This window comes from Tursiops truncatus, chromosome 13 (genome assembly GCF_011762595.2).
Source record: "Tursiops truncatus isolate mTurTru1 chromosome 13, mTurTru1.mat.Y, whole genome shotgun sequence".
Classification (NCBI taxonomy): Eukaryota; Metazoa; Chordata; class Mammalia; order Artiodactyla; family Delphinidae; genus Tursiops; species Tursiops truncatus.
In genome coordinates, this window is record NC_047046.1 from 68,766,750 (window position 1) to 68,783,931 (window position 17,182).

At 41.2% G+C, this 17,182-nt stretch overlaps 1 protein-coding gene across 1 annotated transcript in view; it reads right to left on the reverse strand.

The window, feature by feature from the left end:
* Positions 1–2,723: 2,723 nt before the first annotated feature.
* Positions 2,724–17,182, reverse strand: part of MBD2 (methyl-CpG binding domain protein 2) — a 77,223-nt gene continuing 62,764 nt past the window's right edge. The window contains exons 4-7 of the mRNA XM_019937070.3: positions 12,596–12,686; positions 11,111–11,288; positions 6,883–7,021; positions 2,724–3,199 (exon numbers count right to left, since the gene is read on the reverse strand). Of these exons, the coding sequence (XP_019792629.1) occupies positions 6,895–7,021; positions 11,111–11,288; positions 12,596–12,686 (396 nt within the window). The 3' untranslated portion in view covers positions 2,724–3,199; positions 6,883–6,894. The remainder of the gene's footprint in view (positions 3,200–6,882; positions 7,022–11,110; positions 11,289–12,595; positions 12,687–17,182) is intronic.

A 17,182-nucleotide genomic window follows, 5' to 3' on the forward strand; every position in this document is an offset into this window, starting at 1 on the left:
AAACAGACATCCAAACAATTTACAATACAATACAGTAAAGTGCTTCCGTGGAGGTATTGACAAAGTGCAGTGGGAATTTGGAAGGGGGGGAAAAGAACATCTGCCTGGAGAAACCAGGGACAGCTTCAGAGGAGGGAGCTGTGACTTGACCAGTGCTCAGGAATTGGCCATGTAGACAGGCAGGCAAAGGGAACGACAGGTGCAAAGACACAGAGGCCCAAGGGGCACTTCAAAGGAGCAGGTGATGTGGTTTTTCTTGAGCCGAAGGTGCAGCGGGGACAGTGCAGGATGAGCTAGACAAGGAGGCAGGCATCAGATCGTGAAGAGGCTTTTGATCATTTGTCCATTTATTCAACACGCACTTATTGAGTGCTCACTGTGTGCCAAGCACTAGGCTAAGCGCTGGGGTTATAACAGGGAACAAGACAGACACATCCTTGCCCTCAGGGAGCTTACATTCTAGTAGATAGACAGACAAAAAGTCAACAAATAAATAAAATACAGATTTAGAAGATTTCTACAAAGGAAATAAACAGAGTGCCAAGGCAGAAAATAAAGTATCGCGGGTATTTATAAAGTGGAGGGTTATCAGCGAGTGCCTCTTGGAAGTGACATGACACCTGCAGAGATAACAGCGAGAGCGCCCGCTCCAACGATGCGCCAGGCACTGTGCTAACACTTGACAAACAGTATCTCCTTTAGTCCTCACAACGACTCTATGAGGTAGGTATTATTATTCCTATTTCACTGAGGAGGAACAGGCTCAAAGACATTAAGTAACCTGACAAGTCACACAAATGGCAAAACCAGGGTTTGGACACAGGTTCTCTCCATTTCAAAGTGCTCCTTCTTAAGCATGATTCTAAACTGCATACACGGAGAAGTGAGGAGTTTCGAGCAGGGAAATGATAAGGTCACATTTGCTTCCAGGACCATTCTGATGACTACATGGAGGAAAAGAAGGAGGGATGGAGAGGGAAGAAGGGGAAGGGGACAGGTGAAAAATAAAAGGAAGCCGCTGAAAGAGCAGAGGAGAGGAAAGGAGGCAGTGGGTGCAGGAACGGAGAAGAGATGTAGATGAAGGTGTGAGAAATGTGGTTAACAATTCTAACAGGATTGATGGGCTATTGGAGGCAAGGGGAAGAGTGGCATCTGGGATCACTCCTGGGCTTCTGCCTTGGGCAACTGGATCAGATGATTTGCTTTTACACAAGTTAGGGAATGCAAGATGGTGGTAGGTCTGGGGGATAAGAGGATGCGTTTATTTTTGGACATGTCCCGCAGGTATACTGGGAACACCTGGACTTATGGGATAGTTCCCAGCTAGACACCATGTAACGGCTTTCAAACCTTGTTCTCTACCTGAGCAATGTATATAAGGGCAAAAATCAAAGTTTTGTACGTGTGTGTTTTTCCTTTTACAAAATTTGTTTATAAAGGCATGTACGTCTTGGTTGGGTTGCTTTGTGAAAAGAACATATGATCACCAAGGTGAAGTTACCCCAAGCTTGATTACAAATGAAGACTCGTGAACTTTGAGGAGTCTAAGCAAAGCCTTTGGACATTCATTCTAACTAGTCATAATAGCTCTTAAAAAGAAATCAATATTATTGTTAACTTCCCACTGCCACCCCAACGGGGACAGTGGGGAGGGCCCAGAGCGGGCACCCTCTGCCCCTTGTCTTCCCAGAGTCTGCAAGTATCTCTGCTTCTTTGCCAGCAGGATTACTCTGTGGAAATAGGTGGCCTAAAGCCCAGAGATCAAAGTTGCATGGAAATCAGGAATTCCAAGGTGATATCTATGTAGTTTTGCATAAGGTCCAGAGAGACAGCAGCTCAAACCTAGCCAGTCATATTGCTTTCACCGTTTTCTTTTCTTTCCCCTCCTCGGAAACCGGAAGGGTGCTGGAGGTAGTGATAAAAAAATGTACAAGTGACATTTAGAGGGGTTTGGTCACGTCCTTGATCACATCACATCTGATTTTGAAAGAACTCAGAGTTAAGAAGTGCATAAACCCTTCGTACAGAAAGAAAACATGTTTGCTCTATTTCTCAAAATGTACTTAAATTTGCTTACAACCACTCCCTCCTTTCTTTGGCATCAGATTACCTGAAGTATGTTTTGATTTTTAAAACTCATTTCTCAATGCTATGCCAGTTTTAGTAATTAGATATCAAGGAATTTAACTGGTGATGAAGTTAACGCTTGTGAGTTTCAACAGAAAAAAAGATGTTAATACTTTGGAGGCCGGGTAGTAATTAGCAAAGTATTACAATCTGGTTCATTAAGCAACTCTGCCCAGAAAAATGCCTCTCTTTGTGGCAAAGGGTCTGACCTGCACCTGTTAACTCTGTAAGCCAGTAGACACTGGAAAATGTAAAATGTTCTAGAAAAACAGACATGGACTTCCAGTAACATCTGAAGCGCACCTGTGTACCTAACTCATGCCCATGGGAAGAAAATGCCTTATTTTTATCGAACCAACAAAAGTACTCGTTACAGGCAAGGGGAAAAAAATTACCCATGCTACACAACAACTTATAATTCTGCTGAAAGCAGCGCAATTGTCATGATATCCAGAGGCACACTGCAAATGTATGAACTATTTGCTACTACCTCCATTTCAAACCTAAGTCCCAGGGATCACAGTTGAATGTGAACCAGGAATCCTAAGGAGGGGCTATGTATTGTTGCTCCTTAACAGAAAGAATTCCAATCAGTCTGTGAATAGAATCATTTATTTGTCTTTACAGTGATGATGGAAGAATGTACAGGTGTCCTCTTTCAATAAAGTATAAAAATCTGTTTATATACAGTGAAGTCACGATAAGCTTTCATTGGGAAATTTATTTGGTAACTCCTGATCCGTTCATATTAAAATTGCGGGGGAGACGAATATTTCACGTTAAGTGCTACATTTCCAGTAGATTGCACCTGGCATGAAAAGCTCAGCTTCATCTTCAGGGTCCTGCTTGACAGATATTACAAAAGGCTAATTTTAAGTCCTGGGACTCAAAATAAACATCATTTTTGAATAATAGATATATACATCAAAAATACATCTAAAAAGGCATTGGTTAGTGCTATTAAAAAGCTCTATGTGCTTGGGTGCATTTTTTTCTTACAGGCGAAACCCAGTGGAAACGTTTTTGTTCAATTCTAGGAATTTTCTCTTGGGGAAAGTCGGTCGAAAGTTACCTGTAAGAAAAAACAAACAAACTTAAGTAATTCAGTGATTTCTCAGGTAAGGTCAGCAAAACGTGGAAAAGCAGTTAGAGGCCAAATTTCACTTGGAACAGGATTTTTAGAGCCTGATAGCATTTAGTTACAGCACTTTGTACATAAAAAGTGCTCAACATTTCCCTTCATTGTTTCAAGTGTTTTATTTTGAAAATAAGCCTTAATACTCACTTCATTTTCAAATAAATCATATGTATCCCTTTGTATGCTTATGAAAATATTTTCTATCATTAATTAAATCAGCATAAAAAGAGAAATCACAGGGCATACAAATGAAGAAAACATAACAGACGTAGCCAAATCCAAACATACCTTTTTAGGAAAATTTCTAACAATGATGTATTTTATTTCACAATAATTTATTTTACTTCTCAGAATTTACAGATGATAGAAATGTACTGAAGTTTTATTACTGCTTAACTTGGGTGAAATGGTACTGTGCAACTGCCAATTCAACTGCTTATGTATGTGATACTCTAGCTCATTTATAGCTAAACGTTTTAACACTTTTGTTCTTATAGTTTTCTTCTTCTTGCAGTCACTCCTAAAATGTTTGATAAGCTGGGCACTCCTCTTGAGTGTAAAATCTTAAGTGACACAGCAAACCTCAACCTGCTATTGACAGTGTGTGTGTACACACACACACACACACACACACACACACACACACACGGGCACACGCACGCACACGCACGCACGCACGCACGCCTGCTCGCCCCGACCAATAACAGCCTCAGCTCCGTCCTCCCCGACGGGCTCATGTGTTCCGGCAATCTCTGGAGCAGATTCTGGCGGGAGGAACGCACGCAGAGGTGGGCTGAAACCACAACTGAGCCCCAGGGGCTGTGTGACTAAGGAAGCAGAGCTGAAATCTCTCCTTGCGACTGCACGAAACTTGGAGTTACACCTCCGCTGACAGCTTCCTAAACTCTGCGCCTGCCAAATGTATATATACATACAAATTAAGGTCCATTTTGCTAATAAGGACCGTCAGAAAGAGCATCCATGTCATAATGCGGCGAACAGACCTAAACAGAACCGCGTGTTACAGGTTCCATCTCTTGGCAGCCATGTGAACTTGACCATGTCCCACTTTAGTCAAGCTAAGTCCTACCTATTCCACAGGTTATTATGAACACCTAATTAAGTCATGTGGCAGTGCTCTGGTTTATTAAACACTTTAGGTGTACGTGGGGGGCTAAATTAGTGATTTAGGTAAATTTAATTTTGATAATTAAGAAGTACATCTAAATCTTCCATAACCTACAAGTCTAATGGCCTGGTCTAATAATACCATTCTCAAGTTTAGAATATGATACACGTAATGCAGATCTCCCCCTAGCACCATGCCAAAGTGATGGCTACTCTTAAAACTTTAATCCCTCAACTTTAATTAGTTTATTCGTGCATTAACCACAGGCTCGCTTACATAGATTAGGGTGCTGCCCTGACGTCAACCTGCACAGTAATCTGCAAAGTAAGTGAGGGTCCCGTAAAACCTCAACTACATGACCCTTGATTATTCTAAATTGTTTTCAGGAAAAAAGTCTGAAAAACAACAAAAAGCTCTGGAGAAGAAGAGGGCTTTCCCAGAGTCGGTTCTGATGTGGTGCAGGCGCAATGGTCCAGATTCCCACACTGCACTGAAGTCTCTGGAGAAAAGAAACACGCTGCAGACTTGCCTCTGAGAGACTTTACACACATTAAGTATGCTCATCAAAGTCCATAAAACACATCCTGATCGGAGTGGAAAACAAGATTCAGTGTCAACATGGCATCTTCCTGTCCTCAATATGGAAAACAAAACAAAACCACTTAAAATAGCACTGAACTCGATTTAAAAGGTTCTGCGTGGTCAGGAAACTGTGAGACCGAAATGTTGCTGCTGTCCCTGACTATGTAAATGGAAGACACTGTGATTATTACCTGATCTGTGTCACTGTGGCATGGGCCACTCCCTGAATTAAGACAAGGCACTGAGGGGAAGGAAAGACTGTGTTAACAATGAATTCATCCCCCCTGCATGCAACACCCTCAGTATGACCCTCTGAACAGGACCCCGCCCCATCCATCCAGTGGCTCCGGTTGAACACCTAGAGTCATTCGTCCCACTCTCTCACCCTCACTAACAGTCACCCAGTCAAGTCGATTCTACCTCCAGATACACCTCAAATTGGCCTTTTCCTCTTTTTCGCCACACCCGCTGCCGAGACCCTCGTGAAGCCACCATCACCTCTTGCGGGACCACGGCAGCCTCCTAACTGGTCTCCCTGCTTCTAAGCTTTCCTTAGAAAGGACATCCTTTTTCAGGCAGCAGCCGTAGGGACCTTATAAATAAGCACATCTAATCGCTTTACGCAGCCTTCAGGGGGTTCCCAGTGGTTTCAATGACGAAGCTCAGAATCCTTAACAAGAATCCACAAGGCTCACCAGGATTTGATGCGTCTCCACACTTTCTAACCCTCCCCAGAATTCCTACATGCCAACCACAGTGACCTTTCCTTTGCTCCTTAAAGGAACTGAGTTGTCCCTGCTATTTCTTTGGATGAGAACCGTTTCCCCCCAACTTCTCCTGCTCACTCCTACCCACCTTTCAGGCTCACCGTAAATGCCACATCCCCAAATTCCTTTTGGCCCTCACATCGCATTAGCTCCCCCGCCAGCGGCTCTCCCAGCACCTTCATTTTCCCTTTATCACGCTGATCACAGTTGGTGATCATACAGCTATGTGAGCATCTGTTTCATACAACTGTATGGTAAGCTCTGTGAGTGCGGGGGTGTCCCCAGGACCCAGCACTGAATGCAGGACCGACTATGAGGACGAGGTGTGAGGGGCAGAGACGGGCTCGAAGGGCGCCACGGGGTGAGACTCCCACTCGCTCCGCTCGCTCTGCTTCTCGGCCCATCCCTTTCTCCTTCCCTCCCAACGCCACCACCCACCGCTCAGTTTTGCCTTCAGAGGATGCAAATAAATAATTGGCTTGGGGGTGGCAGAAAGACATGGCCCCCAAAACGAAGCAGGATAGAAGTTGGGAAGCAAGATGCCATATAAACCCTTGGAGACGGGAGTGTAATCATCTGAAGAGAATATGTACCCGATGGAACAGAGACTGTGAGACTCCTACGTGAGTTCAGGACCGGTTCATAATTTGTACTTTTTAAGGTAAATTATTTATCCTACTTTAAAATGTCCTTCTCATTCTCCCTGCACCAAGTCTGTGCTAGAGAGAACAGAAACGGAGGGAAAAAAGGAGGGATTTTGGCCAACTTTGTGACCATAATTTTACAGAGGGGACAACAGACCCCAGAGAGCTACTGTGGTAGAGGTGATGGCGCCTTCATCTCCTGCAGCTGCTTCTCCCTCCCTGGCAGAGTCCTTTCCTCCTCCTCCTGCTTTTCTCTAGTGACACCTTGGAGACCAGATCCCTTGCAAGTGGCTGCAGGGGTGTGAACATCTTCACATAATGAGAACAAAAGGATGCCACGCTTATATGGTCCTTCAATATAGAGGGGCCAAACAACAGCACATGCACAGGATTTGCAGACGAGAAGGCTTTGTGGGCACTGCTGAATCAGGCGACAAGGGCAAAAGCGAGGAAATAAAAGACCTTAAGTTCCACGTCTCTCCGGTGTTGCTTTACCTGATGCTAATCTTAGGCTTCATCTCCACTGTCCATTTCAATGCCCATCTCTTCCGTATCAGCAGCTCGTGACAAGATGTCTGCCATCAGTGCTTCTTCCAATTTCTTACGCACTTGTTGTACTCGCTCTTCCTGTTTCCTTTTTAAAAACAGAGTAAAAAGATACTAATAATTTGGCCAGTACTGGAACAATGAAGCTGCCGAAATGGTTTATCTTTACTTCAAAGTCATGAAAATTCCTGAGAAACATACATTTCCTTCTCCTTAGACTTTGCAAAAGTTGCTTATACCCTCACAAAACCAAGTCACATGGGGAATGAACTCTGTCAAAAAGAGGGACATTCAGACAGGCAGATAGCCCTCATCTCACAGAGAATTCTGGCAGGAGTAGATTTATTTCAGTGACCTTTTCTACAACTTCACAAACTTCAAATATGTGAAGATTCAGGGTTATTCCTATAAAGGATAATTAGAAATAATTTAAAAGCAGGGAAGGAATACAGAAAATAAAGAAGGAGAAGAGATTTGCTCAGTGAAGCACTGAGAAAGACAGAGGAGGTGGAGGCATGATGAGCTGGGATCTCGCTGCCACTCTCTGCTGTGTCAGGGGAAAGGTAGCTGGAGTTCTCCCTGGGTTCCCCGGCCTGCTGGGAGCAGGCCATCAGGAAGGAACCAAGACCACGTGATCCTGTACACCAGGGACAGGGAATGAAAAGACTCTGGAACTGAGATGAGCTGAGTAGGTTAAGAATATGCCACAAGTTTCCCTGTGTCTTGGGGGCTCTAAAGGAACCTCAAAAGTGAGAGTGAATAACACCGAGTCATAAAAAAGTTCAGAACCATTAGGTGAAAAACAAAGCACAGGAAGAAAGGCTACTGGTATACAATTCATCTTAAAAAAGCAGGAAAAAACGGAGACTAGCTCCTTGACAGGGCAAGAGAGGGATTCCTAAAACAGTTCTAGCAAATGAAGATGGTAAATAGAAATTCGCCTCCAGAACCCAGTGGAGAGGCAGTGGTTGAAGACACAAGGGAAGGGACAAGACTGGCTAAGTAAAAGACTTAGAAAAAAGCAAGAAAGAGAGAGAGGCAAAGGCCCAGCTGGGAGGATGAGCCTTGATTAGAAAACAGGGCGAGTCACCTCCTGAGACCAAAGGAAAGGTGGTTAGGATGGATACAGATGGGAGACGGAGCAGCCCGGGGACAAATAAGAGATGCAACAAAGAACACTGATGGCTCTACTGAAAGAAGTGATTTTCTCCATCAACAGTTGAGGAAGACAAATTGTAACAATGCCCCAAACCTGGGAAAGCAGAAGGGTAGAGGAGCAATGTTCCAGAAGACTCCACTAAGATGCCCTGAGTATTCACCCCTTGGGCACTCAACCAGTTGTAAAGTTGTGTTTACTGTAGTCTAGTCCCCACGTCTCTCTATGTCATGAGACCATGTCCAAGGTAGTAAAATTAACATATACTGTGTAAACACAGAAACTTTAGACGTCATCTTTACTAAACTCTAAAAATAGCACGAAGAGATAAAAGGTTTGGACTTATACATTTTAAATGAATTTTCAAAAAGAGGGGATCTGTCACTGAATTAATCGAGCTCTGTAGCCTCGATCATATTAACAGAAACTGAAGTTCAACTGATTTTCATACAGTGGAGCAGAGTCATAAAGAACACAATGTTTATTTCTAATACAGTTAGCCCTGCCACTGGCTCAGTGACTCCAGCTTTATGATAAACGGCTTATCAGTCTCATGGCAGTCTCTCATGCCTAGTAACAGAGTATAAGAGTCTACACAACTGCCCTCAAGTCACCCCATCAGGAAGACAAATAAAATGGAAGGAATGGTGCTTTTGGCTCAAGAAGTATATCTGAAACTCTTGACATTGGCCACTGTTTCTCTTTTGTCTTGAGCACTGCTCCCCACATTTATGAAAACTGAAATTAAAGCATCTGCTGGATGTGGTAGGCAGAATTCTAACACAGTCCCCAAGATGTCCCCACCTGCCCCTGCTTACGTTCCTAGTAAAATTCTCTCCCCTAAGGGCAGGCAGAACTTACGAATATGACTGAGCTATCATTCTATGATTAGGTTACTAATAACTGACCTTGAGTTAATCAAAAGGGATTATCATAGAGGGCCTGATCTAATAAGAAGAGGCTTTAAAAGGGGCTGGGCCCTTCCAGAAAGAAGCAGGAGAGGGGATATTAAGGGAGCCATGGGGCAAGGAAATGCTGGCAGCCTTTAACTGCTGTGAACGGCCTCATCCCACAGCCAACAAGAGAACAGGGGCCTCATTCTTACAACTACAAAGAAATGAATTCTGCAACAAACTTAGGAGGAGCCCAAGCTCCAGAAGGCCTGCAGTTCTACCGACGCTTGGATTTCAGCTTTGTAAGACCCCGGGAAGGGAATCCAGTCTTGCCTGTCCCAGACTTCTGACCGACTGAACTGAGAGCTATAAATAGGTATTGTTTTAAGCTGTGAGGTTTGTGAGAACTTGTTACTCAGTATTAGAAAACAAATACACCCGTGGGTGAAAACGTATCAAGACTGATGAAAATATATATGCTTAACGTTGAGATTCTTAGTTGAAGGTTTAATACAGACAGATTATTGGCTACCCAATTGGAGAAAGGGTAACAATTCCATTTGCAGTCATGTATTTTGAACCTGTACTAATTCAACAAGAAATGTTTGCTTAATAATTTCTGTTATGACAATGAAATCAAATGGACAATTTGCTAGACAAGTTTACCCTAAAAGGAAAGCATCCAGATTTGGCTTTGAGACAGCTTCCTCCACTGTCAAAAGATCTGGTGTTGAAGCCGTCAGCATTCCCAAGACATCACTCAGAGAACCTCAGTTCAACCCCCATAATGACCTGGAGGAATCCCTGCTGATTAACTGGGCACTCATTCCAAGACAGATAGGAACTTGTCTCCTGAGTAATTTCCTTCCTCCAAGGTAAGAATTGTCCAAAGAGCAAGTTGATTCCCTTCCTTGATTTTACATTTTGTTTTTCTTAAAAAATAACACTGATCGTAAATTCTATGTAATAAAGGCATCTGAATGCAACTTTGAACCATTCTACATCTTTGCAAAAGGAACCACTTTAAAACCCAGGAAAGGCTTTCCAATTATAAACCTAGCTAGACTCAGGCATTTAAAAACATTCTCATGCCAACTTTCATGGATTTACAAAAAAAAATACAAATATAATACATATTTTTTAATTCAAAAGTGCCTTCTGCCGGTTTGGTCTAGGAATAATACTCCAGTAAAGCCTTCTGGTTTATATTCAGAGGATAGAAATAGTGAAGTGTACACACTGCCCTATATTTAAAGAAAATACAGTATACTACACAATCATTCTAGAGTAATAATACTGAAGTTCATAAATCCCATATAAGAATTTCTTTGTGGTCTTAAATATCTGGAATAGTTTTGTTTCTCTTGAGCAATGGTTTGCTTATACTCCTTGGGCATTATCAATCTGAGCTATATGTCCTCCTTTCAAAATTTGCTGCTAAAAACCTAATTTGTGGCCCAGCCTCAGAAAGAGTAAAAGATGTTAAAAGATGCACCTTGTGTCCGCTCCTCATTTGGTTTGTCTTTCTTCTCATTTGCTTCTTATCTGGCTTCACTGTGTGTGTGTGTGTGTGTGTGTGTGTGTGTGTGTGTGTGTGTGTGTGTGTGTGTGTGTGTGTGTGTCTTTGGAGTCACCTTAAATTTTTACTTGAAACAGGTTTAAGTAGAGATAAATAAATCTCTAAATTGAGCTTATGTGAGGTAAATATAATCAAGATGAGTAAACTGAATTTTGAAAACACAACTGAACTTAAAGTAGCACGGCAATGGACTGCTACTGCAGACAAACCAATGCAGTCAGCAATCACAAAGGGCATAACTGAATGAAGGGGTTCTTAGAACAGAAAGGCAGAACCCCAGATTTCATAAGACACTGCAAAAATGATGTGGACAGAGTACAGCTGATCTGTCCTTTGGACATCATCGTGATGATATGCCTTATACACAGCACTGCTACCTTTTTCAAGCATGTATTTGTTTTAAATGTTCTCTATCACCTTTCATTAGTTTCACAAAAGCTCCTTCTGATTGATTCATCACTTACTAGATGTGCCACGGAACCTAACAGGCAGTATAAAATGTAACAAGTGTAAAAGACAAGCTTTTGAAGCCATGTTAAGCTGCCTTACCTAATGTCTTCATCTGTGACAATGAAAGCCTTGCAGAGGGGTTGAGACGTGTTAAGCCAAACAGCGGGGTTCTTTTCCACAGCAGCGGAGACTTGCCCTGTGATCGGTGCAGAGCTTGTGTGCAAAGCACTGGCAACAGCAGATAAAAGGGTCTCATCATTACTACCTGGACCAACTCCTGCAATTAGAAACATATATGAGTTAAAGGAAATTTCTAGATGTGCTGAGCAAACCTTATGTAACCTAAAACAACTCATATCTTTATATTCATTTGGGATCAGCTATTTAAAACTGACACAAGCCAAAGCAGCAAAGGATAATGGCGTATCTATTTAGTTATTATACACCAAAGAATTAACATTAAAGAAACAGTAACAAAATACCTGAGTATTATAATAAAACTTTAACATAACTTAAAAATACATTTTCCAAAGTATTAAACTTTTTAAAAGTTGGCTACATTTCCACAAGCAAGTTCAATTATTTTAATATCTAAGTCTCTTCTAAGGTCATATTACACTCCAGTATCCCTATTAATGTATCCCTAGGATCCTGGAATAGTTTCCCCTGTAGCTGTTTAACATTCATTTCTAGCCATATCTCAAAACTTATCTTTCTTATGTAGGGATTTCAAAGGAAAAGCCAATGCAAGTATGCTGTACCTGCACCTTTAACAGCTTTTTCAAATACCTAACAAAATATCCAAATTAACAATTAAAAACTGCACACCTTGCCTACATGTAGGAGACTGGAACCATGGCTACATTTAAGTGCATTGCTTAAAGTCCTAAACTTGTTAAACCAGTTAAAGCAATAATTTCCAAGAGCATAGAGGGATGAGACAATATTCTAACCATGAATTATGAGGATTTTTGAGCAATCCACAATGTATCAAGTTTTAGAAGCCAAAGTTCCAATACTTGAAAAATAATGCTTCTCTAGAAGTTGGAATTAACATATGATATGACAAGCACACCAGCAGCTGAGCTCTCCACCCCAGATCCCACTCACTCCTGTCACTGGACCAACGGGCATCTGCTCCCACTGCTACTTGCAGCAGCAGTTTGTGGAGGGAGAGGCAGAAGGAGAGCTGTTGGCTGCTCTTTTGATAAGAGGAGGACAGAAAGAGCATGTGCTGGGGCCAGATGCTGCTTTGAGCAGGAAGCTTGGGACATCCTATCATTCAGCTGCATTTGGTTCTAAAAGCAGAACATGCGTTAATTTACATGATGAACCTAACTAACCTAAAGCCAAAATGTACACGCAGAAAAAACTCTTAAGTAAGACACTGCCCTGATGCATTCCTGCAACATACAAGCTTTTCAGGTACATTTCCTCTGGGTTTACTAAAACCCAAGAGGTATCTCATCCAGCAAGGCATACAGTCCCCAAAGCAAAGACTTGTCTCAATCATGTCTGACTCCACTGCATCTAACACAGAGCCTGGCACATAGTAGGTACTTCTCAACTGAACTTGGATAATACCTTGAAGACCTTTAGGTAGTTCCATGGTTTTTATAATTTGTTCAGTTACATCTGATGCACTAAGTCCTTGTAGCCTCTTCTCCCAGAAAAGCTGTAAGGCAAAACATCACTGTTAATAGATACATTCTTGGGACAAGAAAGTAGCGCATCGATGCTGTTGAATAATGAAATTGAAATCATTTCAGTAGTTTCCTAATTTCCCCACTTTTTCCTTACAAAAAGCTAAATGATATTCCAAACATGACTTCAACACATCATAATTCTTTCAAGTTATATTACTCAAAAACTTTTGTTATTCTATGCAACCTATTCACTTGTTACATACAATAGATATTTATGTGCTATGTACTATATATAGTCCTTTATAAGGTATCTTCCAAAGAGTATAACTTGAATTTTTTAAAGATTCATTTGGCATGAAAATTTAATGTTATAATTTACCAGGAAAGAAAAAAACTATATTACGTAATACCTCTTAATCCAATATTGTTTGGGAAATAACTCCTCCATCTATGTGATTTTTCCAAGACACTGAAGTTTAGCCCTTTAGCATACTTTAAGGGGAAAAGGCCATTTTTTAACGGAAACTTGCCTAAAATGTCTTACATACTTCCTTGCTTTTTAAACAGGATGTAATGTTCATGAGTGACTCTCTTCCTGTTGCACAAAGCCTGGGTCGCCTTAGCCACTCGGGGGCCCCAGGTCATCCTTCTGGCACCAGTGAGCACACTGAAGTCTCTTCACACCCTCTGGGGCTAGTGAGGTACGCAATTGCTTATTCAAACACTAAATGGTCCAGGACAGTTCTGTTTGATTTTATACCCTTCCTACACTTAGTTCTCTCTCCTAGTTGGCTATTACTTCTCACTAATATCATTCATCCATTCGACATGTATTTATTGAGCTCCTACTATGTGCTGTGCTTGTCCTGTGGATGCAACAGTAGATAAGATAGACAGTGTCTTTGTCCTTAAGCCTCATCTCTTTTCTAGTCTGCTTCATATTTACTACAGCCCAAAAAACAGATAAAGGAATTCCTCAGGATTCGATATACCTGTCTTTAACCCTGGATACCCAGGGCCTGTCATGTGGTAAATACTGAAAAAATATTTGTGTGAATGACTGAATGTGGGAGTAAATGGACTCAGAATCAGGATCTTGAGGGACACACAAACCCAAGTTGAGAGACCAGCTATAGATGTATGACCCTGGACAAGTTCTATACCCTCCAGAGTTTCAATTTCCTCTTCTGTAAAATGTGGCAGCAATGACTATCACGTAAGATTACTGTGGAGATTAAATAAAGCAATATATGTAAACACCTGTCACAGAGTAGGAATAAGGTTCATTACATTTACTTTTAACAAATTTTGACCACTCTGAGGGCTCTTCAGGCTTATATTCTAACTTCAGGATATATGAAAAGTATCAAATAATCGCCTTCCAGACATGAAAAGATACAGTAAAATACTTCTATTTATGGCAGAACAATAATATGTTAGATTATGTAATAACCACAATGCTAGCACCAAGAGTAACCTGCTTCACTGTCCTTTGAAGACCTCTGGTATATGGTTAACAGCTCCTTGTATCTCCACACAAATTACGTCAGCAGCAGAATATATGGTCAACACATATGAGGACATGAATATATCAACCGTCATGAGAAAAATAGTTAGGTGAAGGTAATAATTAATGAATGTGATAAATGTCTCAAGACAGTCTGCCTGCTTTTCCTCTTTGGGGAAATAACAATCATCTATGCTTTGAATATCACAACTACAGGAAAAAAACAAGAAAAACGAAAGTGCAGTTAATTCCTAATGAAAAAGCACACAGAGGGAGTCAGTGAATATGAGATTAGTAAGTGCTTTTATAATAAAATTATATATATATATATAATTTGTAAAAATAACACTGCCAAAAACCAAGTTTGAAAACCTTGTACAGAGATGATTACTAACAAATTACACCTAAAAATTCCAATTCTAGATAGCAAAAGTTAAATTGTTTACCCTCTATAATTTTTAATGTTTAAATTCCTATTTATTTGAAGGAAAAAAAATTTAGAAAGAAAAATTTTGCAGAATAAATCTTGGATTGAGAAACAAGTGTACAGGTCTAGATTACAAATCCTGGTACCACTACGCGTCATCTGATAGCCCTCAACTAAATGCGAAGTTGAAACTGAAAGGTTGATGAGCTCTTTGTAAATGAAATGCTTATGCCATGAAAATGGAGATACATGTATTTATGAATGTGTAAGTGTGTATGTGTGTATTTCTCCCTGCCCCTACCCACCCTGAGAAGTGGGGAGGTAGTGGGAAAGTTCAGAGCAGGAAAGGAGGCTAGTTTGAGAAAAGAAAATATTTAACTGGTCAGGGGTACCACTGCCCTCCTCTCCATCCTGTCCACCATGCGTTCAAAGCTAACAAGCTTGCCTAGGTTCCATGAGGACTGGAGCTATCTTCATGAGCTAGATGTCTGTTTATATTTCAATATGTCCCTAACTCACTTTCTCTACACCCATCTTCTCAGGTTCCTGCTTGTTTTGTTTTGGAGAGGGGGGATTCTTTGTACTTTAAAATATGTTTAATATTTATACTGAGCAGGCATTATGCTAAGTGAAGTAGTCCAGTCTTTTACATATTGTATGATTGAATTTATATGACATCCTAAAAAAGAAAAAACTATAGGGATGGCTGCCAGGGATTAGGGGTGGAGGGAGGGTTTCACTGCAAGGGGTTAGCACAAGGGAATTCCTTGGGGTGCTGGAATTGTACTCTCTGTTTTTTTTTTTTATAAACATAAACTTTATCCCGCTGGTACAATTACCATTTTTTTCCCCAAGCCAATTGCTCAAGGAATGATCAACATGCACTATCTCCATTCTCCCAGGCCCAGTTCAACTTTGTTACCCCACCCCCTATTCCATGAATTTCCATTAAATTTACTGTTAAAACTTAGTCAGCTCCTCTCACCAAGTTCAGTGACCTTTTCTCGTTATCTCTGGTCACTTTATAGCCCTGAATGCTTTGGAGGGGTGCAGCGAAAGGGAGAGGTCTTCCTCTGCCTGAAATTAAAATTTCTGATCTACTCATTTATGTATTCCATGTGTTTACTAGGTGATTAACTGTGGTAATCTAGAGTTCTTTTTATTGAATTTCCAGTAGAAATCTAAAGACAGAAATATCGAAAAGATGAATCTCCCTAAATTTGTAAGGAGTCCCCCACTAGGACAGCTGTCTTCTCCACCATACTTTCATGAACACTATTGCTTTCATAAATCCTAATCTACCCAATGAAAATCTGATTTCACCTGCCAAATCCAACAGTTTTCATGGCTTAACCTTGCTGCCTTGTGTGAGGTCAAATAATCAATGTAAGACTTTTAAGGATCTAATATTTGGAGAAACTCCCTAATGTGCTATCCCTCTCAGTTATTACATCCCTTTCTAATCGCCACTAATCAGACCCTCCTCTGATATCATGTTTTCTTTGTCACCCTCCAGTATATAAGAGAACTGGATAGCTCCCATGTGTGCATCACTTTATATTGCCAACGATCTGGGCAATGCCCTATCCAACAAGCCAGTTGATAGAGAAGCACAGGACGTGAGTAAAAGTTGTCCCAAATGAAAAAGAGTGCCTAAAATATCACTGACAGCGACAGTGCAGCTTTGGAGAAACCATCTTACTAGAAAGTGGAGTCCATCTCTACACCTTTGCTCCTCACATGAATGTAGGAAACACCTCTACGACATCAGTGGAAGCGCGGCTGCAAGTACTTTATCTTAGAGTCCCAGAGGACAAGCATGATGACGTGTTATAACTAGGACTTTGGCAGACTCTTTCAACATGCCTTACAAATGATACCCAAAGATGAGGGTGAGGAAGAAATGGGGGTGTCAAACAATTGCTCATATCATACACAAACACACATCCCAATTCTGATGTGCTGGGAGGTAAGGCTGATCATGTTTATGAGGACTGTCCTCCATCACCCTGAGCTTAATAATACGTACTCTGAAGGGATCTGTGCTCTTCGGAGGAAGTCAGAACAGAAGGTTTTATTGGAAAAAAGCAGTAGAGAATCCATCCAAATTACAGATACTCTTTTAGTGCCCATTATACACAAAGCACTTTGCTGGGCACCAGGGATAGTTATTAGGATAACTGGCAATCAGGCAATCACTGCCCTCTGGCTGCTTACTGTTTGGTGAAAAACTAGCGAAACTCTATGAGGTAGACTGTAATAATTGCACTAATGAAGATACAAAATTAACTTCCAATTTGGGAGAATCTGGAAGGACTTTTAGGAAGAGTTAGCATTCGAAAAATGTATAAGAATTCTATAGAAGAGGAAAGACTACTCCAAGCCAAGGAAATAGCTTAAGCAAAGGCAGGGGAGTGAGACAGAGAGTGTGGGCCAGTATTTCTAAATGGTTTTTATACACAAGAATAACCAGGGTGGCTTATTTTATATGCATGTTCTAAGACCTCAGCCCCAGAGATTCTGTTCAGTAGGTCTGGGGTTAGAGAGCTGGCTTTTATTTTATTTTTTTAACCAGTGTCTTAGGTGATTCT